General features: G+C 45.3%; 1 protein-coding gene across 1 annotated transcript; it reads left to right on the top strand.

The window, feature by feature from the left end:
* The first annotated feature begins 3,779 nt into the window (after window positions 1-3,779).
* onecut3a (one cut homeobox 3a) lies at window positions 3,780-23,620 on the top strand. Its single transcript, XM_056414936.1, has 2 exons — window positions 3,780-4,818; window positions 23,252-23,620. Exons 1-2 carry the CDS (start codon window positions 3,780-3,782, stop codon window positions 23,542-23,544), a joined length of 1,332 nt encoding a protein of 443 aa, XP_056270911.1. The 3' UTR covers window positions 23,545-23,620.
* The last annotated feature ends 1,348 nt before the right edge of the window (window positions 23,621-24,968 follow it).

Genomic DNA, 24,968 nt, shown 5'->3' with positions numbered 1-24,968 from the left:
CGACATTACTAAACACTGCTGCTTAACTTTTGCCAATAGCCAGATTCAAGTAAATATACTTTAGAATACATTAAGCGTGATACATCAGCCACGGAGTCGTTCAAGAAGTCATGAAAAGATTAGTCTGTCTCCATCGAGCGATTCCTGGGAAAATACACATATTAAACAATGTGTTTAATATAAATATAATTCAATCCAACCCGCCTTATAGGGGGGAGGGGTTAAACAAACACATTGGGCAATTGCTGAATAAAAATACGTGAGGTTTTTTTAAATGATGTTTTTGAATGTACCCAGAACTTTTTTTATACTACTACTAGTATACTATAAACGTATGTAAATATAGATTGGATGTAATGTGTCTTTTGCATTGAGAGTCTGCAGCACTCAGCCAAATGAAAAGCTCAGCTTAAACTTTGCAGCTGAGTGCTCTGTGGTCATTTCCTGTAATGAAACTGCCTGTTGACACTGCAGGTCAAACGCATAACAGGATGCACATGCACCTATAACTTAAACCATTTCAGCAGAATGCATTTTGGGCGCCATCGATCCTTCAGAAATGCATTGATTGGAAGCTCCGGGTTCAGCATTGATTAGTTGATCAGCAAACGACAGCAGTGCTTAAATATGTAAAAAAGAAATGCTCTGGGCCTCGTAAAAGACAGAGTATGACGGCAAGCCTCGAAACACGTACCACTTATAGAGGGAAGTCCTTTTGGAGACTATAATAGTTTAACTTTTTTGGAGGGGATCTTATTTTTAAAAAGTAAATTAAAAACACACCCAAAAAAATGCTGCACATAATGTGTGTGCGTGCGCGTGCGTGTGTGTAGTGGATGCCAACGTGGTGCGGAGGCCACCGCCTCGCGCGCTCCTATTAATATGAAATAAATCACCCGGCTCTCTGCGGCGTCGCCCCAGTCACACCGCACATATCGACACGGTTAATATTTCATATTCGCCATAGGATATTTGCTTATTTGCGTATCAGAGAACAGTACATTAAAAATACAAATTAAAACTGAGCTCTGAGGCAAACATGGATTTACTTCTCTCTTTTTCTTTTTTTGGGAGGAGGAAGAGGAGGGGGAAATGGCTGCATTTTTTCTTATTTTTTTTCAATGTAACGATTTGACCAAACTGGATTAAATAGAAGAAAAACAATATTGATTGAAAATGGGGAAAATATATATTGGCTGATCAGTTCCCCACCCCCTTTTGCCCCCGCATGATGTGTGTGTTAACTTGACCTCGCGCGGTGCAGCGGAGCCCAAGAGAGAGTCAACAACAACAACAACAAAACAATACTAATAGGAAGTTTTACAACTTCTTGGCGAAAGTATAAAACTTTTTTTCAGCGCGCTGTTTTTTGGGTTGTAAAGCCCGGTGAATTAGGAGCGAGGAGCCAGCAATGAAAGTTAACATCCATCACCACCGCGACCAATAAGCTGCTGTGGCCGGCTGGCTGAGCACAGATGACGGATTCGCTGCTGTGCGGGCTTCGGTAATTCATTTTCGATAGCGGTGGTTGCCGGGATCGATACAGGGACATTAACCCAAGCGGACACTGCTGTTCTCCTGATGGCACAAGCCAAAAGCCACCATCCCCCCGTTGGCAATCAGCGAAGACACAGTTTTTTTAGGGTCATTATTATTTTTGGGAGCTGAAGAGAGAGAGAGAGAGAGAGAGAGAGAATCCAAGGCCTCTGATATCACAATTCATCAGTGAAGTTATGGATGGCGTTGACCTAACTGTTGGTAAACACTGGTCAGGGAAATTATTTCATGCAATTTGCACATGATTAGTGATGCCACTTCCGGTATTCTTGGACTTCTTCTTTCCCCCCTCAATGCAGCTCCGGTTCGAAATCCTAATGGGCTCATTTTACATAACATCGGTGTAAATGCCACGAGTTTGCATATATATAGTTCACACAGCAACTTAAGGCCTACTGAGGGCTGCTGTGGTCACAGACACACACACACACACACACACACACAAACACACACTCTCATACACACTCGTGTTCAAACATATCTAAAACATGCCCATTTCCTAGCACTCTCGTGTTACACGTCTCACCCTATAATATTGACAGCTGCACGCGCTGGACAATAATACAACAACCCCGCCATGTACGTTATGTTGTGAAGCTATATGCGTCATGGGCGTAATATTGTTTTGATCCTCTGGGGACGAAATAGCATGTAACACCAGAAATAAAATAAAATGCAATATCAACTATTAGTCGTCATTGAAAGCGTGTGCTATATTACAGACTTACCACTTTTAACAAATGTAATATTGGCTATATTGTACTATATGCTCGCACGCATCCACCCCATAACCGGAAGTAAATATATTTACTCTCCAAAACGCGGGCCTTTACGCAATCCCTCGATCTCAACGTGCTGCCGTCGCCTCCATATTGCGGCTCCTGCAATAGGCACCAGCTGATATCGACGCATCTCCTGATCCATCTCCCGATCCATACGCACGGTGACATTGATGGATTGCTGACCTGGATGGACGTCAGCGAGCGTGCAAGTTTTGAGATGGAAATTTTTTTTTGTGATACGCGAACACATTACGGGAGTTTATTGGAGTTAAAAAGAACAAACTTTTTTTCATCGTTGTCTGAATCCGAAGAGCAAAGATGCGAAAGAGGTCAAAGCCTCGAGGCGAAGACCTCGACAGATTTTTTTCAGTAACATTTGCTGGAGGAATAAAAAATATATAATAAAAGTTATGAGTGAAATTTGACGGCGAGACATTATATTTCAGATTCAAGAGAAGCAACGTGGTTATTATTTAAACGCGTCAAAGGTCATGCACACGGTCCTAAACTGTGCATCTGAATCTCTTTTAATAATTCGTTATTTACATCATACAGCAAACATCTCCGAGCATCTTCAATTGAATGAATAGATAGAAGGCGAATGGGGCTGAGCGCTGTGACCTCCTCAAGATAACGTGTGGTTTTCTCATTACACTCGTGGCCCCATGTGACACATGTCAATTAATATTTAACCTTCACGAGAGGGGGGGTCACGTGTGCTGCTGGCGCCGTGTCAAACGCCTTTATCAGAGAAAACAAGTCCATCTTATCCATCGGAGGGTAAACGTTGCACACACTGCACTTCTGTGTTTTATCTTCACAACTTGTCTAATGCAATCTTCTTTTGGGGGGGGGGGGGGGGTGTTGAGGTCCAGCGGGCAACACGAACAACCCCCATGACATATAGGGTGCGGGGGGGGGGGGGGGCAGTGACGTCAGGATGGCCCCAGACAAGAGTGCGCGGACGCACCGCGGGTGCGCGCACATGCGCACAGGCTCGAGCTCATCTTAACATGAGCGCGGCCACGTCCATATACACACACACGGAGCGAGAGAGAGAGAGAGAGAGAGAGCGGAGCGGCGCGGCGCTTTGGGTATAGTGGAAGGTGCTCTACAGCGAGAGAAATCCTGGCAGGCGCAGACACCTTCACACACACGCGCGCGCTCACGCACACACACACACACACACACACACACACACACACTGGAGCAGCGGTTTTGCGGCGCAGTTTGTGTGGCGGCCGGGACCCCGATCTTTTTTTTAAAGCCATGCTGGATTGACTGCAAGAGAGGCAACGACAATCAATGGCTCGGCTTTGAAATCGTTCACAATTTATTGGAAAGGAGTGTGAGAAAGAGCGACGGCGAGAGAGGGGGAGAAGCGAGGGGGAGAGAGCGAGAGCGCGGCGAGTAGGGGTGGAAATAAAGATCCTTTCAACAATGGAGCTTACAATGGAAAACATTGGGAATCTGCACGGCATGCCTCACTCCCATCAAACGAACGACTTAATGAACTCCCCGCACGCGCGCCAGTCGTCGCATCGGAACTTGGTGTCGCACGGACGGTCAGCCATGGTGTCCAGCATGGCCTCGATACTGGAGGGAGCAGGGGACTACCGCACGGACCACGCGTTGTCTGGCCCCCTGCATCCGGCGATGACTATGTCGTGCGACTCCGGGATGAGCCTGAGCAGCACCTACACCACCCTCACGCCGCTGCAGCACCTGCCGCCAATATCCACCGTATCGGAGAAATTTCACCATCCGCACCCGCACGCTCACGCTCACCATCATCCGGCGCACCAGCGACTCGCGGCCGGGAACGTCAGCGGCAGCTTCACCATGATGAGGGACGACCGGAGCCTCGCCTCCATGAGTAACCTCTACGGCCACTACCCCAAAGATATGTCCGGCATGGGGCAGCCTCTGTCCCCGCTGTCCAACGGACTCGGGTCTTTGCACAACTCCCAGCAGTCTCTCAGCGCCTACGGTCCCGGAGCTCACCTCTCCAACGACAAGATGATCTCCTCGGGGGGATTCGAGTCCCACGCAGCCATGCTGTCCCGGGGCGAGGAGCACCTGGCCCGGGGTCTCGGGGGCCACGGGGCCGGACTCATGACATCCTTGAACGGCATGCACCATCACAGCCATCCGCACTCTCAGGCAAACGGGTCCATGCTGTCAGAGCGGGACAGGCAGACGGTGGTGGGAGGCGGGCAGGGAGGTGGGTCAGGGCAGGTGGAGGAGATAAACACCAAGGAGGTGGCACAGCGAATAACGGCGGAACTCAAGCGCTACAGCATCCCCCAGGCCATCTTTGCTCAGAGGATCTTGTGCCGGTCCCAGGGAACTCTGTCTGACCTGCTGCGGAATCCTAAACCGTGGAGTAAACTCAAGTCTGGCCGGGAGACGTTCAGGAGGATGTGGAAGTGGCTCCAGGAGCCCGAGTTCCAGCGGATGTCGGCGCTCAGGCTTGCAGGTGAGTGAGGAGACAGCTCCCAACCTGAGTGATGTGGAGGGATCAATTAGAAGTCAATGTGGCGAGACTGTCAATAGCTGCTCAAACAGACATTACTAGAAGTTATTAGTCGATTGTATCGAGTAAAACTTCATCACGACGGTTGGGGTGTTAAATGTTGGGCCAAATCTATATTTTGATTGATGCTACGATCCATGACAGTATAAACAGACTGTGTGCAACACTGGAGGTGATATAAACAAAAGGGAGGACGCATCTCCCCAAAGCAGACAAGGTGCGAAAGCATGTCGGCACAGATGTGTTACTTCTTACGCACGCATCCAGCGGTTTTACGCACGAGTCGAGCATGGATATACTTCCATCCCTCTCACACTGTCTCACTCGCTTTCTATTTCGTGTTCTCTCCTTCTCTCTCTCTCCCCCCCTTACCCCCACACGCGCGCGCGCACACACACACACACACACACACACACACACACACACACACACACACACACACACACACACACACACACACACACACACACACACACACACACACACACACACACACACACACACACACACACACACACACACACACACACAAACAAACAAAAACGCACGCAGAAAGAAGCCAAACAAAGGAAATCAAAGCAGGATGTGATCAAAATTGATTACATCTCACAGCTGTTACTTGGAGCTGAACGTCCACGAAGAGATCACTGCAACGCAAATACTCCATTTTACTTTGCACTCATTTGTATCAAACAAACTTGATGTAGTAATTCTGGCACTCCCCCTGTCAAATATAAGCGCTTTGCCGCAAACAAGGCTGCGTCTGAGGCCTGGCCAAAGAGTCGGGAGGGAGCATGACCTCCTATGGATCAATATTTCAGGTCCAGGCGTCCCCTTTCAGACCAGCACACTGATAAATGATCGATTTGGATGTGAAAGACAGAGACACAAACAGATGCGTCTATCTCTTGGCCTGCGTTGTCTCCTCTGCACTCTGGGGGTCTCCGAAGTTGGACCAGGGCCTGTTTAGTCTGAACAATTTGAATTATGGTGCTTTGTGAAATTATGGCTGATACAATTCCAAAAAGGTCTGACATCCCTTATGCTCATGCACATTGCTGTTTCTACGTCTTTTCTGGTTCACGTTTTCCATCCATCGTTTGGAACTATATTGCGCAAAGATTATCACACTAGAAGCAGTGATTGGACCCCCCCTCTCCCCTCCCCGACTTCCTTAAATCCTTTAACACTTAGCACCTGATTAACAGGACGTAAATGAAAACGAGAGGCGTCGCAGTGGAGTTAAAATAGATGCTAGTGAGAGGTTCCCTCTCTCATTGATGTGTAAAGGCCCAGTTTAGACGTGCGCGCGCTTCCAAACGTCAATCAGCGCCTCTCCGTCGTATTTCAGCGAACCGGTTCAATTAAGCAGATATAGTGGCATATTTTAGTTCCAGTCAATGCGCTATTGAAAAGCACTTAATGGCATGTAAATTGTTCCTTTGCGCATTTAGTGCAGGTTCTGGTAAATAAAGATTTAAACACTCCACAATTGTCTCTTTAAGTGCCACTGCTGTTAAAGCTAATTGGGCTGTGGGGTTTTATATCTTCCACGCCCGGCGTCAGGATACCCCCCCCCCTTCCCCCCAATTCAATTGACATGTTGGAGTGGCACGTGCATATTGTAATGTGGTCAGGGCCTATAGGGCAGCCTAGATGTAAGGTGCGTGCGTGTACGTGCGTGCATACTTAGTTGTAGAATGTAAATTAGTGCTATAAGCTCTTAAAATTATCCAGTGACGATATGTGTTATTATTTTTATCATATTGACAAATACATTTTATTATGTCCACTCGTGCTTTATTCCCCGCTATAGCAGCAGACGTGTTGTGCGCTTTTTTTTGTGCGTTAACCCGCAGTCACAAAAGGCCAAAATGACAAATGACTTGTATGCAAATGCTCCGAGCAACATTTCACTTATTGCATTTAAAATCACCATTATCCTCGGTGCAGCATGTGGGCTGGAAGTAGGAGTTGGAGGGGGTGCTGAAAGTGAGGCTGGGCCTATACTCGCTCGGCCACATCAATCAATAAATTCAAATTACTATTCCAAATTCATCACAGTCACACAAATCAATGCAGCTGCCCTGCTTAGCTAATGTGAAAATGCCAGTGTCTGCGCGCACACATGACAATCCACCCCTGAAACGAGAAGCAGAGCAGAGATGGACCGGGTTGTGAGTGTGTGTGTGTGTGTGTGGAGGGGGGGGGGCTGGGGCTGGAAATGTGTGCCCTTCACGCTCAACATCTCCTAATGCAACGAGGGCAAAGAGCCACAGGCGTGCCAGCTATTGTGTTCTTCCCATGCAGACTCATTGCACCCATCAGGCATGCAGCTTTAACGTGCGGGGTGTCTCCTATACTCCTCTTGTCTCAAAGCAAATGCATCAGTCGGCTGTACTGTACCAATAAAAAGGCAACTTCATTGTAAAGCTACACAAATAAGACGCGGGCGGAGTGAGGTCGAGGAGGCATTTAAAGATCGCATTAACGATGAAAACAATTCGTCTTTGCATCTGTGTTGAATTCCACACTCCATCTCAATGTATTTGGTCGGGTCAATACAGCCCTGATCGATAAGGATAGCCAGTGCATCTATCAATTATCCCGCCTCAGCACTCTCTCTCCATTGGTCTCTCCCCCGGAGCAAATGGGGGGAGCCGGGAAAAGGGGGAGGGGGGGGACAGCTGTTGGAAAGAGAAAAAACCAACGCTATTGCACACCTTTTTTTTCTTTGCTGTAATCATGTTCCGTTTGTGTGTAATGCACTCATCATTCGTCCTGTGGGGGTTGGGGTTACGCGGTCTTTCGCTATCATTATGAAATATTCACGCGTCTAAACAATTGCTGCACACCACAGAAAGTATGCAACCGTATCACCAAAACGTCCGCTATATTATACCACGAAATGGTGCTTTCCCATTTCTCATTTTTGTGCATGTGATGGTCCCCTCTAGTTGAAAAAATAAATTAAAAAAAGCGCAGTGGGTTTATTAGCATTTGAATGGCTGGAGCACGTGCCAGGGTGCGCAGGTCAAGACCCAGGGGCCACGGAGGAAAAACATTGTTAAGGGTGGGAGGCCTCTATTCACGTTTCAATGGACTACACGCAGTTTACACGGGCCTAATCCTGGAGAACCCCTCCTCCTCCCAACCCCCCCATACAGCACCCCTCCCCTTCCGCGCATCTCTGCAATGCCAACGCTCATTTCCCCGCATGGTACACCTTAAACTTTAAGCACGGGGTTGATGGTTTAATTGGTCTTTAGTTGTTATTGCTTTTCTGCAAACTAATGGTATGCATGCTAAACCAAAGGAGGCTACACACTGTTGTTTTTTTATGTCCCTACCAATCATATGAGGGACTTTATTCCTTATTCCCGCAGGTCAGTTTCAAGCAACCCTGTATCACAAAAATTACGTTCCCCCAGACCTAAAATGCAATTTGCAGTTACGTTTGACTGAAACGTATTTCTCTCCAAATTACGTTTGACTGAAACGTATTTCTCTCCAGATTACGTTTGTATTTGACGTATTATAATAACAAATACGTCTCTGATCAACGTATCTTTGCCGTTTGTTATCTCTCTTTTCTACAATGCTGTTATGAATTGTAAAAAGCGTCCTCTAGTCTTATTTATTATTATGTTATATATGTTGTTTCGCCTGCGTATTCTGACAGCAATAAGCGTTGTCGGATCATATGAATTGGCGTGAAGACTTGCTGCTGGTGACTCTCCTTTATTTTCTTTTTAGGTGACAATACATTAATTAAAACTCGTAAACTATCACCACCTCATCACCACCTTAACAGAGTCAGTCCCATACGGGTCAAATCAACTATTAAACTTGTTATAAAATGCGCATCTGTCCGTAATCTATACCATAAAGTTCGCATTTTAACCTAAAAAAGTGCGCTTCCTTGTTACCTTTCAAAATAAAAGTCCGATTTGTCTGTTAAGCGGAAGTAGTATAAAACGTCTATATTTATTCAAACAATACAATATAAAAGGCATACATCAAAATCAATAAGGAAAATGCTGAACAGTCAAACAACTCAAAACAATAAACCCTTCATGGCGTTATTTACAGGGCGTGTTTACTTCTCATCAAACAAAAAGAGCAGGTATCTGGAAAAATCTGGGAAATAATTTGGGAATTGTTAATAAAACATGATTTACCCTTCAACTTCCACTGATATGCATGCAAACTAATACATCGCTTCACACACACACACACACACACACTGACAGAAACACATAGACACTCACATACGTACACACACACACACAGGCAGAGACACACACATACTCACACACACAGACACACACTCATACGCACACACTCTTACACACACACACACACACACACACAGACAGACACACTCACACACACAGAATGACAGACACACACACACACACACACACACACACAGAATGACAGACACACACAGACACACACTCTCACACACAGACACACACTCAGACACACACATACATACACTCACATACATACAAACACAGGCAGAATCACACACACACCCACACACACACAAATACACACGCACACACACGCATACTCTGCAGACTGACCTTTGACCTCCCAATTGTCTCTCAGATATAACCCTACTGCTATATATTAAATATATTATATTTACCTAAATATAAGACTTTGAGGTCGTGGGGGGAATCCCCACCAAAAGATTCACAAGAGAAAATTGTCACCGTGCCAATAACCCTTGTACGATCCTTAAAACCAGTCTTTTAGTTAATTTTGCACACTTTCAATCAACTTAAAGATCTGGATTCTTTTCAGATTCAAAGAAGGGCATCTGAATATGATATACCCTACAGTTTTGGACCGATAGCACTGAGCTAAGGGCCCCAAAAACAGGTCTAAAGGGTCAAATTGGGCCTTATTCTCTTAAATTTGCATATTTTTTGACAAGTGCAAAAATGGCCATAATCTCCTAAATATTAGTCCTGGAAATCCCAAATTGAACACAGACACTCAGGACAGAGCCTACAATGAGGTGATGGGGTGAAATTTCCTCCGAAACACCCACAAGAGTTAATTGGCTGTCTGAAATCCAGGACTTGAAGAGGGTGTGTGGTTTAACAAATCTGAGACCCTGTTGTGAGTTTGGGCTGATTTTAGCTTTTTTTTCTTCTAAACATGTCAGAGCTTAGCTTTCTTTTGCAGGTTGTAGCCCCTCCCAAATGGGTCCCAACCATGTAGGCTGGCCACATATAGCACTTAGCATCCCTGCTTGGGAAGGGTTTAAAAACCCGGAAAAAACAAAATTCCTTCCTTCAAAGGTTAACAACTCCTCAAATGTTTGTACTATATGAACAATTTCAATTGTATTCTACCCCATTTGGGAGTGGCTACAACCTGGAAAAGAAAGCTAAGCTCTGACATGTTTACCCAATTTGACCCTTTGGACCTGTTTTTGGGGCCCTTAGCTCAGAGCTATCGGTCCAAAACTGTAGGGTATTCATATTCAGAGGGCCCTCTTTGAATCTGAAAAGAATCCAGATCTTTAAGTTGATTGAAAGTGTGCAAAATTAACTAAAAGACTGGTTTTAAGGATCGTACAAGGGTTATTGGCACGGTGACAATTTTCTCTTGTGAATCTTTTGGAGGGGATTCCTCACGACCTCAAAGTCTTATAGTTAGGTAAATATAATATATTTAATATATAGCAGTAGGGTTATATCTGAGAGACAATTGGGAGGTCAAAGGTCAGTCTGCAGAGTATGCGTGTGTGTGCATGTGTATTTGTGTGTGTGTGTGGGTGTGTGTGTGTGATTCTGCCTGTGTTTGTATGTATGAGTGTCTGAGTGTGTCTGTGTGAGGTGTGTCTGTGTGTGTCTGTCATTCTGTGTGTGTGTGTGTGTGTGTCTGTGTGTGTGTGTGTGTGTGTAAGAGTGTGTGCGTGAGAGTGTGTGTCTGTGTGAGTATGTGTGTGTCTCTGCCTGTGTGTGTGTGTACGTATGTGAGTGTCTATGTGTTTCTGTCAGTGTGTGTGTGTGTGTGTGTGTGAAGCGATGTATTAGTTTGCATGCATATCAGTGGAAGTTGAAGGGTAAATCATGTTTTATTAACAATTCCCAAATTATTTCCCAGATTTTTCCAGATACCTGCTCTTTTGTTTGATGAGAAGTAAACACGCCTGTAAATAACCCCATGAAGGGTTTATTGTTTTGAGTTGTTTGACTGTTCAGCATTTTCCTTATTGATTTTGATGTATGCCTTTTATATTGTATTGTTTGAATAAATATAGACGTTTTATACTACTTCCGCTTAACAGACAAATCGGACTTTTATTTTGAAAGGTAACAAGGAAGCGCACTTTTTTAGGTTAAAATGCGAACTTTATGGTATAGATTACGGACAGATGCGCATTTTATAACAAGTTTAATAGTTGATTTGACCCGTATGGGACTGACTCTGTTAAGGTGGTGATGAGGTGGTGATAGTTTACGAGTTTTAATTAATGTATTGTCACCTAAAAAGAAAATAAAGGAGAGTCACCAGCAGCAAGTCTTCACGCCAATTCATATGATCCGACAACGCTTATTGCTGTCAGAATACGCAGGCGAAACAACATATATAACATAATAATAAATAAGACTAGAGGACGCTTTTTACAATTCATAACAGCATTGTAGAAAAGAGAGATAACAAACGGCAAAGATACGTTGATCAGAGACGTATTTGTTATTATAATACGTCAAATACAAACGTAATCTGGAGAGAAATACGTTTCAGTCAAACGTAATTTGGAGAGAAATACGTTTCAGTCAAACGTAACTGCAAATTGCATTTTAGGTCTGGGGGAACGTAATTTTTGTGATACAGGGTTGGTTTCAAGGCGCTGTCCAGGGTGCTGCAATGTGCTGCCCATTGAACTGCGGGGGGTTCTCCTCTCTCGTGCTGAGGACAGTTCAAGGTGGTGAACTGGAGTTGTACCAATACATAATAGCATTCTTCTCAGCCCCAAACACCATTATTTCATCCAACAGCATCCACCCATCGATCAATATTACAATTCACAACCGAGTCAATCACAGCACCCAGCAGCACCCTATAGTCCAGCACGAAGCCAGTCCATTTAAAATCACATCTCCAGCTTCTTCTTCTTTCTTGTTGTTGTTGCTGCTGGGTCGTCCTCATTTTGGGGTTGCTCACCCAAACAAACACAAACAAATAACCGGGATAATGGGTTTAATTGGTGAGGGCATTAGAATGTGATTGATGCGGGTTAATCCAAAACATTATTTTCCCTTCTTTTTCATGAAGAGATGGCTTGATGTTAGCCCGCGAAATGATCGATCGGTACTTTAATAATTGATGTGTGGGGGGAAGATAGGGGCGGGGGGTGGGGTGGGGGGGACGAATAAACAGAGCAGCTGCGGTTTCAGAGCCTCGTTGTTCGTTAAGCACATCGGCGACGTGTGCTGCGAGGACCCGAGACGCCTTTAACAAAAATCCTGCGGTGGGAGAGAGCAACAGTCACTTTCTGGAGATTATACCTCGGGGCTGTTTTGTTTAAATCCCGCGTTAACCAGGCGAAATGACATCTTACGCCTCGGCATTATGCATCAGATGAGGAAAGCATGTGGTGGAGAGAGGAAGGGAGGAAGAGAGAGAGAGAGAGAGAAAGGGGGCATTTGATACATACAACTTTAATCTTCATGTCGTCTAGGCTGATATGAATATTCAGAATTGAATCCATCGTGGGAAGTGATCGTATAGGAATGGGGGGCGGGAGGGGGGGGGGGGGGGCACTACGCATGCACTCTGGCTGTGTTTGAGAAGACGACATCTAAACGAGGATGCAGTTCCATATTGTTATCACCACTGCATATAATACGAGGGCAATATCATAGCACGAGCTATACAGACAGCCTGTGTATGTGTCGCCTCCCCCGGTGTCTTCTCTCCTGTGTGCATGCGTGTGTGTCTGTGTGTGTGTGTGTGTGTGTGTGCTCGGGATGTTGAGCGCCACATTGTTAAGGCCGATCTGGCGAGCCCTGAATCTGTATCGATTTCCATTCCCCCGGCCTCATGCTTTCCATCTCTGGAGCTGCGCCATGCAGCCATGCAACCCCCTCCATCTCCACCATGCAACACCATTCCTCCCATTAACAACTCACCCTTCATAGCACACACACACACACACACACACACACACACACACACACACACACACACACACACACACACACACACACACACACACACACACACACACACACACACACAACGCATGCTCTCGCGCCTTCTCGCTGCAACAACCGCTGCGCGTGCTCTGGTAAAACATGTTTTTCTTACAAAAACACTGACATTAAAATCTTGGGAGGTTTATAGCTCCACATATACGACTTAAAGTTCACCGTCTCGTGAACTCTTCCCGCTCATATACATCCACACCCTCACGGAATTCTGACTGCAGTCGACCTTATTATTATTTTTGATTTTTGTAATGTAATTTGAATAGAAATCAGATTTGCGTCTGAGGCAGGAGTCTGGACTTCTCTCATATCACACGCAACCACACACACAGACACACACACGCACACGTACACACACGTGCACTGTTCCAATTCACACGGCGGGCGTGCCTGCAATTAGAAATGCAGCAGCAGTCTGGACTCGGTAGAGTCTCTTCTATTTTAGATGATCAATTCCTACGCTACTCCGTCGCCCCCTCGCCAAACCGGATCGATAGGAGAGAATGACCTTTAAATCAAATTGCTGGCAGAGTCGACTGAATGCACGCGGCTAGCATCAAAGGGTTAATGGCACCGCGTGCACCCCTCCTTCCCATGCAGGCAAAAGAAAACACACACACACACACACACAATAGGGCCTAAACCCTTAGATAATCATAATTAAATCTCCTTATATTCCTCTATGCGCGCCCTCAAGTGTCTGCGCGGTTGAGATGCGCGGTGAAGATGCGTCATCATCACACTGCGTGGCTTGTTGACCCGCCGCAATCTGCAGCGGTTTGCACAAGAGCGTCGGAAGAAAAAAGCGTCGGTTCCAAAGAGCAGACTGTTGAGCAATTAAAATGTTGACCGGAGCACATTGTGTCGATGAAGCTGTTATGTAACGCGGGGACGACCCCCCCCCCCTGCCTCTCCCCAAAAATATACGTGCTCCATGCGCACATATCAAATACTGTCACGTTTTAGTGACGCCATTTGACCTAATTATCCAAACACCATCCTTTTTTGTTTACCTCCTTGTTGTTGATCAGATGTGGCTGGTCATAAGTAATGGAATACTTTGTTGTTGTTGTTGGTTGTAAATCTGTGTCGAGGGCGAGCTGTCCGAAAACTGTCTGCTCCTCCGACTCCCTGACAGGCCATCGGTTATGAAAGGCCCCATAACGGCATGTTTAATGCACAGCTTATGAAGGACACGTAAGGGGAGTGACGTCACATAAACACGGCTGGGTTCTTAAAACACAAGTTACTCTAGGTGTTCAGATATAAACTCATACTGAGAAATAGATGTCTGTGTGTGTGGGGGCTATTCCACGTATTTCCTACAATGATTCATGTGGTTTTATTTAGAAAAAAAACAAAAAACAAGTGGCAATATTTTGGGGCGATAAGTGAGAAGAGGAATGACGTCACATTTCGCTCGTTTGTTTCACTCGTTGATTTAAAAATATAAAAATAAGCCAATATACGTGATGAAATGAGGTGTTATATAAATCTACACGTGCACAGTCTGTAAAGCACATCACACACACGGCGTGTCTCGTTTTCATTCATCTCTGATAGTCATGTCAACAACAACAATAACAACAACAACAATACAATCGATGCCATCTGATGACACGTCCCGTCCTCCAGCTCTCCGGGCCTTTTTGAAACCAGAGCCTGCAGATGGTTGGTACGGAACCTGTAAGTCTTTCTGCGGGGTCGATCTCCACGAAACCACAACCACACACACACACACACACACACAGCTTATCGTACCCACAGATGCAACCCGAAACTCTGGTTGGGCAACCCCACACAGATCAACAAAGGAACAAAATGACTGTGAAATCAATTGATGATTGAATCGATGCTGCGCATATAGCCTTTATATTTCATGTTATTAAATAGCCTGTAACGAAGAGGCTGCGGGTTATACTGAAATTAATAATTTGTTGCTTTACTGAACCGATATGAAAACGCTGACTGTTGTTTCTTCTGTTAGTTACTCAGGTTTTCTGCAGAGTGTGTCTCTCTCTCTCTGTGTGTGTGTGTGTGTGTGTGTGTGTGTTGATTGCATTGGTCTTTTGATAGACTTACATTTATTACAAAGTAACATACTGCAGTCTTAATAATGCAAAAATATACTATAATAATTTACATTCCCATCTTTCAATCCTATTTGATTTTGTATTATTAATATTTACCACATCTGTATTTAATTAGTGTTCACACGGATTTATTAAAACGATTTTGCCCTAAAATGCATAAATAATAAACGGAGGAATGAAAATAAATTGGAACACTTTGATTAGGTAAAAAGACACAAATGAAGCATCGAGAAAATAAAAATAAAAAACGGGAAGAAAAAAAACGAAAGAGACTATAACGTGATACAGAATAATAAAAAAAACCTCTTCATTTACTTCAATCTAATATGCTTGGTGTGAAAATAGACCATATCAATGCAATTAGTTCTCCGCAATAAGGGTCGGTGTAGAAATATTCCTGTTGACTCTCTTCACATGATTGAGTGAGAACTGTATTGAATTGAATCTGGAGAATTCTGCCTATTGAAAAGCTGTCTCGTCTCTCCGTGGAGAATAAACAATATCATCTGACTGCAGATCAGTTTGCAGATTCTCCTGCGACAAATAAGAAATGAACAGCGAAGTGGCAGCGTGACATTTCAAGAATATTAACGCTTTCGTGATCACGTGATGTAACTCGATGTGCACACACACACACACACACACACATCTGTATATCCAGATAAATACTCACAAGTTAGTGATAAAATGTCAATTAGCTCAAGTTCACTCATCTCACCGGTTTTCTTTGTGTTTTATATAAACGAGCTTCAGGCAGATTAAGGGAAGTTTATAAAACAATTTTTAAAAAGTGTGTAAACTCTTTTTAGCAAATGAAAAGGAGCTTAAAAGGGAGTTTGAGAGCTGGCACACATGGTGGTTTCACAGGACCCCCCCCCCCCCCCACACACACACACATACACACACCACCGCATCCTCCAAACGAGACCCCATAGAGGCGTGCATTTCTCTAAATGTTAATGACTTGGAATTAATTGTTTGGGGTGATTTCAAGCAGCGGTTGAATAGTTTATTAATTGACATTTGGGGGGGGGGGGGGGGGGGGCATGTCATAAGTCAACCGCTAAATAATTTCTTAATATACACTCATAACTGACGCCTGTTGTTTGTGGGTGAAATGAAACAAAAATAAAGCATCATGACCATTATACCGCCATCACGCATAACTGGTCAAAGCAATGAGTTAAATCAATGCTGCACGCAGGAAAAGAGGATTGCTCCAACAATAGAGCCACTCGGACCAAGGCTGCTATTAAACGAGCAAGAAAAATTATAATTATAATAATAAGGCGGGTTAAAATATAGTCACACGTTTTCTCCCAATCATGCGCCTGAGTGCATTTAATTATCCAACACCTCATAAGGAGCGTGCTCATCGGCAGCAGCCCTCACCGATTATTGAATCTCTTCTGAAGCAGCATTTACTTACATGCTTTACCACTGGGGTGCTAATAACACGTTGGTGTGAAAACAGAGCGGCATCATATTATATTTATCAGCATGTTGTGCATCTCAAACTGACAGAAAATACTGTTTTGATATATATATAAAAATATATATACATTTATATATAAATATATAAATACATTTATATGTATAAATATATATAAATGTATATATATAAATATATATATATATAAATACAAGATATACAGATGATAATGGTTGGATGTGGGCGAAGGTGTACCAGAGTTCAGGTGGAGTGTTATTGGAGTGCTGCAGAAGAAAAGCCTCGCAGCTGAGTCGCTGGAGAACACAAACAAACACATTGTGTCGCGTTATCAGTATATTAACACCAATTCTCACTCATTACATTAAGGGGTATCGAGCTCGGAAGTGTTTCGGCCCTGGCGACAGAGAGAGAGAGAGAGAGAGAGAGGTGGTGGGGGGAGGAGGGGGGCTTGGCATTGCCCTGCAGCATGAAATAGATGCCACTATATCCACAGAGGGCCGCGCGGCGACACATCCATCTTCAAGGCAACAGAGCGTGAGAAAAACAGCAGAGACGCAACTTCATAAATATGGACTCGAAGCCAAAACATCAAGTTGCCAAATCATGCTTCTTACAATCTGGAGAGTGGACTCTCTCTCTCTCTGTGTGTGTGTGTGTGTGTGTGTGTGTGTGTGTGTGTGTGTATATAGTATAAAGGTGCCGATCAGTTACCCGAAAACATGTTTTAAATTAATTAAATTACGTGTGATCTTACAATATATATATATATATATGTATATATAATATTAATATATATATATATATTAGTCTGCTCTTTATATATATAATATACATCTCCAAATAGATGTATATATATATACATATATACATTATACATGTATTATGATAAGGCCCGAGACAGCTGTGAACACGCAGTACACACGGGTGGAACAGGTGATGGTGATGATGGTGATCATTGACTCATCTTCCTCTCCAACCCATCTCTGATTTTCTTTCATTTGTTTATTTATTTTCGTGCGCAAAGAGAGCTACATGATCATCACGGCTTCCACTCCTTCCTTCCTTCCTGCCATGGCGTGTTTTTCGCATCTCTCCACGCCTTCATAAATCTCCTCTGCGGGCTCACCGCTCCTCCCCCTCCCTCCGAGGCATAATTAATTGGACGAACTGAATTTCACACACGAATTATTCACGAATCTATCGATCGATATCGAACACCCAGGGCCTTTCTCTTAACCTCGCTTGGTTGGTCGTGAAGCGAAGAATATTAATGTCATGAGTGGGAAAGAAATAGGCCTAAGTTATCCCCCGTTTCCATCCCGAGCAGAGAGAGAGAGAGAGGAGTTGGATGAGGAATCACTCATTAAGGAATGTTGAAGAGAAAAGACCCCGAGGAGGCCCTTGAGGTGTCATTCAGGGGGAAGACAATATGATTAGATGGAAAACGCGCCACTAAAATAATGACAGCCGTGGATGTCTTTGCGCGTGCGCGGGGGGAGCATGGGCGATTCATTCAAAGTAGGTCAGTCCACAGACATAGAGAGAGAAATACTAATCACATTTCTCTCCGCCCGCGTGTCGCAGCGGGGCGCGCGCCCCGGAAAACACTCAACACCAAAACCGGGATTTCTGCCCTTGTCCAGTTGCTCTTTGTGCACGAGCCTCTCCGCTCGGTGCTCCACTGTATAGCTCTAAAAGCTGCAATGATCGATTTTTTCCCCTTCTTCTTCTCCTTTTCTAACGCCGAGCTTGGTTCAGGGCCCCCCTTCCTCGCCGATCGATCGATATCGATCAGCTAAATCCAGCGCCCTGTAGCAAAAGGCAGCGGCGCGGCGCGACGCCCCGCGCAGCCGAGAGCGACACCTGCCGACCGGAGCGGCACAAAGCAAGAGGTCGATGGGGCGGCGGGACGTGACACGCCGGCGGAGGGATGTGGAGAGAGAGAGGGAGGGAGAGAGAGAGAGAGAGAGAGAGAGAGAGAGAGAGAGAGAGAGAGAGAAAGAGAGAAAGAGAGAGAAATAAATAGAGAGAGAGAGAGAGAGAAATAAAGAGACCAAGAGAGAGGAAGAAATAAAGAGACAGAGAGAGAAAGAGAGAGATTTGTGGGGGGGGGGGGGGAGAACAATACAGAGAGAAAGAGACCTAGAGAGAAAGAAAGAAAGAGAGAGAGAAATAAAGAGACTGAGAGACACATAGAAAGAAATATAGAGACCAGAGAGAAAGGGGAGATACAAATAAAGAGAAAGAAAGCGAGAGAGACCCCCCCCCCCCCTTCCACGACTCAGTTATTATTGCACACACAAACAAAATGAGGAGATCTTTGTGTCTTGTATCTGAACCTTTTGGGGATTTAAAGAGAATAAAGTCCTACAAATTGTAATTATAAATAGTGACCAGCAGTTAGTTTCCAAAGCATTCGCCCCACACCTTGGTGGACTTCTTAAAAACAGTCACTTAATAGATTTTTTGGGAAATAATTCCCTTTCTGTTGCTATATGTTGGTTCTACTGCACACACAGTGACACAGAGACGTTTCATAACACGTTAAACGTTCTCTACTTTGATGAAAGTACATAAAATAAGGAAAGTAAGACACAATTTTACTGTATGAAGCACCTTTACTGGATATTACTGTATTTAATACTGTATCTATTAAGTCAAAATAGGATACACGTATGCACAAAGCAGTTTATAGTGTGTGTTGCGATTCACAGATATTGACGATATTTAAAAATTAGACGGTGATATGAATACACATACGATGATACAGTGTAAATAATTCAGCACCTTTTTAAATAATTGAATACATGTGTGGTTACAGACTCTCTCTGTGCGCCGCTTACACTCGTGGGTTGGCTGTAATTTATTGAAGAAAAGAAGAGAAAATGCACAATAATCAAAGTCACAGACAAATTTGACTGGTAACATTATTATTTTATTCACTACTTTCTGCAGATATTGCAATAATGTAAATATCATGAATGCTGTGTGTGTGTGTGTGTGTTATTATATGCATATACCTGGGCGAGGTCGTACATCTGGAAGAATCACAGGAGAAAAAAAGATCACACACTGGTGTGTGGGGGGGGGGGGGGGTGCAGGTGTTCTGGTCAACTGGAGGCTACGTGAAAAAAAAAAAATGGAAAGTCAGTGCGGACTGAAATATTGAGATAGCAATAAATCTGTATTGATGATAATATTAACTGTAATGCTGCAGAGGAATTCATTGCAAACGCAAAGTCCAATATAAGAAATGCTGCGGCGTCAGGCGGCGAATGCCGACACACATCTGTACTCAAGTGGTGTTTAAATGTTAAGAGTGTGAAGAGAAGTAGCCATCGCTAGAACAACTGTGTGTAGTGTGTATGTGTTCCACCTTTTGTTCAGCGAGGTGAAGAGCGGCTGCTCCTCCTCCTCTTCATGTTCGGGCTCATCGTCCTGAGAGCAATCCTCTTCCTCACAAGTCAAAGCCAGAGGGGATGGCGGCTCTTTGCTGGGAGGAGTGGGAGCGTCTCCCACGGTCAGCAGGGGGGGGGGGGGGGGGGGAGGGGGCTCCCGACATGTGAGCATCCTCACGCGTGTGGGCATTTCCTAAAAAAAAAAAAAATCTATGTTTTGGTTTGCCCTGGAACTTCTGGTGCAATTTTTGCAAATGATTGGACGGATGAATGGCCTGGAAGCTGCGGTCGCCTCCGCCCTGTGACCCGTTTAATGCGCCGGTCGTGTTTCTCGGATGCAGATATTTTCGTGTTGTTGTAACGATGTCAGCAGAATATTTTGGTAACATTCGTTTATTTTGCGTTAGCATACAAATCATTAGAAATGTTGAACTGAAAACTGCAGACTGGTGCTGCGGAGTTTCCCCACAGTGGGAAAAATCATTTTGTGATTAAGCACCTGTGTCTATAATGGATTTTAAATATTATATATAATTAACTGCAGCCCTGTATAATTATGTTTATATATATATATATATATATGTGTTTGCATATATGTCCATAATGCTCAATAATAAAAAAATGTAAAGCATTATAGAAAGACATGAACTCAACTATCATTTTAGTTTATAATTACTGGACACTCACATCTTTTGCCAGGATCATAGTGTACTATAATAACTATAATCCCCACCTTAAATAATGCATCATAATCATTGTCTTAATGTGTTGTAATGTGATTATAACAGATATATATATATATATACACGCTATGATTCCTGCAAAAGAAACACAAATGTGTGACCATCAATTATGAAGTATTATTGTTATAAAGTATCATGGATATTTATGAGGGCTTATAACTATGCAGAGCGATGACAACCCGTGTTTATAAAGCTTTATATGCACATGGGTGTCAGTGTCTGGTGGAACCTCGGAAGCTTTAATTTCCGGATTAATTTAATCTCTTCCGACCTTCAGGGTCAAAGGTCGTGTGGTTCCCCAGTTTATTAGATGATCAAAACCCTTCTCCGTAATTATTTGAGGACGACGCCTGCAAGAAGACTTTACCAACTGACGTATGTAGAACAAACCTTTGACGTGTACGCTCCAATGAGAAGTCTGACCCCAGTGAAGCGATGGATCTGTGTTCTAATAAATCACATCAGCCCACGTTTCCGCCTGGAAATACCGGATCATATTTTGGGACCGTGCCACTCGAAGACGCGTCCAGGTTATAGAAGTGCTCGTTATGTCATCGTGTTTAGAGCATCTTCGCACGAGAAATACGACGCCTCGCTCCCTTAATGCCTTGTCCTCTGTGTCCTTGATCACATGACCTCCTGAGACAATGTGAATAATCTCAGCCCCGAGTCCAAATGATTAAACTACCTCCTCCTCCTCCTCCTCCCCCTTGTCATCGTCGTCATGACTACCCTTAATCCCGCAATAAATCAACGATATATACGATGATGTACATACAAGCATGGATTTGGATTTGCGATGTGGCGTGCTAGCATGCGCGCGTGATAAATATAGCCGCGGCGTTGATGTGAAATATGAATATGACGGATGGGCTCGTGTGCAGGTTAGACATCTGTAGTAAACAGATTGGACTGCAATGGCTGATCAATGGGCTCTGTTCCACTGTAATTAGACACACAGCGCCACTGCTTGGCTCCAGCCACTTCAGCATAATCACAACCTCCCCTCCAAACACACACACACACACACACACACACACTGACACACACACAGACACTCACGCACTGCAAAAAGAGGGAGGGTGAAACAAAATTATATTCTGTCCTTAAATGCATCACCACACACACACACAGCGTGAGAGTGAGACATTATTGAAGGCGGGTATGAAAGTATCAGACAATGCCAACAGGCAGCAGGTGGAGACCCCACAGGGACGGCGTCTTTCTCTCCCTTTCTCTCCCTTTCTCTCGCTCTCCAATTTGCTCCCGTTTTATTGAGACAGTAGGGAAGCCGAGAGGAACACACAGCCCATTCGGGCAGCGTTCGATCCCTCGGCCAGCAGGGGAACATGTGGCGGCAGAGGTGGTGGCTTAACCTTCCACACACACACACACACACACACACACACACACACTTTTCTTTTTTAACCCGTCCGCTGCTTTCCACCCGTCTCCTATACGAATACTTTGAGTTACAACACACTCACCCACAATACAGCATTCCATTAACTATTCATTTCTGTGTTCACTACACCCCCTCCCCCCCCTCCTCCAAACGTAGAAGTTTTTCTTTTGAAAATTGCTCTCGTGCATGGGAAGGGGCTTGCGTGCACCTCTCGAGTGTTTGTGTTTGGGGAGGGTTGGTTTATAAATACCCTCTCAGAGCTCAATAGAGTGGGCTCCAGTGGGCTCCGTTTGAAGTAGCAGACTGTAGACCTGCTGGGGGGGAGATTCTGACCTCAGTCCCTACAGAGAACCCCCCCCCCCCCAATTCCTACAGCAAAGTCGGTCAATATCTCTCTCTTTCTCCTTCGCTCGCCGCCCCTCCCTCCTCTTCCCAGCTACACACACACACACTTTGTCTTACTCCTCCACCTTTTCTGTTCTTTTCTCTCCAAACCGTTTCTTTCCCTGTGCGTCCGCCCCTCCTCTATCTCTCATTTCCCCCCCCCCCATGCACCCACTCAAACACACTTACACACAAAATGCTTACTTTTGTGCAACAGTCGCTCAGTCCCCCATTGCGACTCAAACTGCATTAATATTGAATCAAACAGCAGCTAGCAGGCAACAGCCAGTATTACCCCCCCCCCTTCCTCTCTCCCTCCTCTTCCTCACCCCGTCTTTCTCTCACCGCAGGCTGGCTCCCTGTCAGCAGGATGGAAGGAATATTCCCACTGGGCAGGAGGCATGGATTAGCTTTAAATCAACTTTAATATGGCAATAGAGATGGAGCTGTAGAATCTCCGCCGCTGTATAAAGAACTTCTTATGTGTTTAAGTGTCGGCTAATGATACGTTTAGTTACTTTACTTCCCTCTACCGTCTGCCTTTGCCATCTAATCAGGAACACAATCACTTTTGTATATTTACCTTGCTTTGTGTTCCCTTTCCCCTCTCTGCCTCCCACTCTCATCCCCATCCCTCCCACCGCTGCCATCCACACCAAGCCTGCAAGCGCAAAGAACAGGAGCAACACAAGGACCGCAACACGGCGCCCAAGAAACAGCGTCTGGTCTTCACCGACCTGCAGCGCCGCACTCTCATCGCCATCTTCAAGGAGAACAAGCGTCCATCCAAGGAAATGCAGATCACCATCTCCCAGCAGCTCGGCCTGGAGCTCAGCACCGTCAGCAACTTCTTTATGAACGCGCGGCGCCGCTGCGTGGACCGCTGGCACGACGACCACGGCGCCAGCCCCGGGCAGCCGGGCACGTCCGCCTCCAACTTCTCCAAGGCCTGAGAGGAGGAGGAGGAGAGGAGCCTCGAGAAAAAAAAGGGCCCCCGGAGAACCAGGTGGGAGGACATGGGGACATGGAAGATTGGCTGTGAAACCTGTGTGTAACAACCCCCCCCACCCCCCCGCCGCCTGATCTGGACTGCCCCCCCCCACCCCCCAAAAAAATCCTTTGTGCCATGCAATCATCTTTTTTGTCAGTCAGAATTTCAAGCTGTCACCTGAAACAAGCAAATATATTCGAAAAAGGTGAATTGTGAAGTCAGGTCCACTCTGCATTACTCACATAAGGACAATCATTGATTCTGTCTTTTTTGAAAGAAAATCATTTTTAAATGTCATCTGACAAAAGTAAAAGAGACACCAAAGATTTGATATTTTTGTTGGACGACGGCGCCGAGACACATTTTTCACCTCCTTCAGCAAACCCAAGTAGCCACAGATTCTGCTTTTTTTCTTCTTCTCCTCCTCCTTCTTCTTCTTCCAACTCGCCTCCTTTGTGTCTGCCTCCTCAGTCCTTCTCTCATCTCCTCCGCGGCCGCCACACGGAAGCAACAAGGGCGAAAGAACGGCAATAAATCTGACCACAGAACAGCACATAGCCTTATTATCCAAGCCCCATCCTGCACACAGAAGGCCGTCGTAAAGAAAAACAACCGCCGCCTGTGAAAAAGACAACAACAACACCGCTTTCCAACCCCCCCCCCCCCCCTTTACCCCTCCTCCCGTAGTCTCCTTCATTCCTCGGCCAAAGGTATTCCCTGATGGCCGGCCATTTCAGAGAGCAGCTCAGCCCGATCATACGGCAAACTAATGAATTGAAAAATGAATCGATGCGGGCGGACGGAGGAGAGAGAGAGAGAGAGTGAACGGGGGCCTTGACCCCTTCCTGAAGGTGAAACTCAAGACGCTCGGGCAGCAGACACTCAGGTCTTCCAGGCCCAGGTCTATATTTTTTTGCACAGATGTTGGGAGGCCTGTAGGGAGACGTGTCGTTGTTACTCTCTGCCCGAGCCCACAGTCTGCGTTTCTCGGACCAACGGGAGAGGCGGGCGAGATGTCTCGGCATGCTCTTTGTTCTGCTGGGAGCTTTTCCTCTGATCAATAACTGAGAACCAAGCGACAACAACACGCTCGGGCATCCAGCCAACGACATTACAGCTGCGTATGAAAAGCAGAATGTAAGAGGAGCACACGGAACCCACTGGAGATGGGGACACAAAGGCCTCATGGCAGCAGCAGCACAGAGCTCCCTCCAATGCCCTGCCGGTGCTGGCAGAGCAACAGCGCCCCCTGCTGTCGATAGCGGAGACCTGCATCCAGCAGAGCAACGGGGGCTCAGAGCGGAGGAGAGAAGGGAGGGAAGAGCCACTAGATGCTGAGGAGAAGTCACGGCACAACACATTCAGGCCCTCGCAGCAGCTCTTTGA

This window comes from Pseudoliparis swirei, chromosome 5 (assembly GCF_029220125.1).
Source record: "Pseudoliparis swirei isolate HS2019 ecotype Mariana Trench chromosome 5, NWPU_hadal_v1, whole genome shotgun sequence".
Lineage (NCBI taxonomy): Eukaryota > Metazoa > Chordata > Actinopteri > Perciformes > Liparidae > Pseudoliparis > Pseudoliparis swirei.
This window is presented reverse-complemented; position numbering and strand designations above follow the sequence as displayed.

Excerpts from the sequence above, each read along its gene's own strand:
- onecut3a (XM_056414936.1), top strand. The coding sequence starts at position 3,780 with ATGGAGCTTACAATGGAAAACATTGGGAATCTGCACGGCATGCCTCAC. Across the intron at positions 4,819-23,251 it reads GTCGGCGCTCAGGCTTGCAG|CCTGCAAGCGCAAAGAACAG; the intron begins GTGAGTGAGGAG and ends ATCCACACCAAG.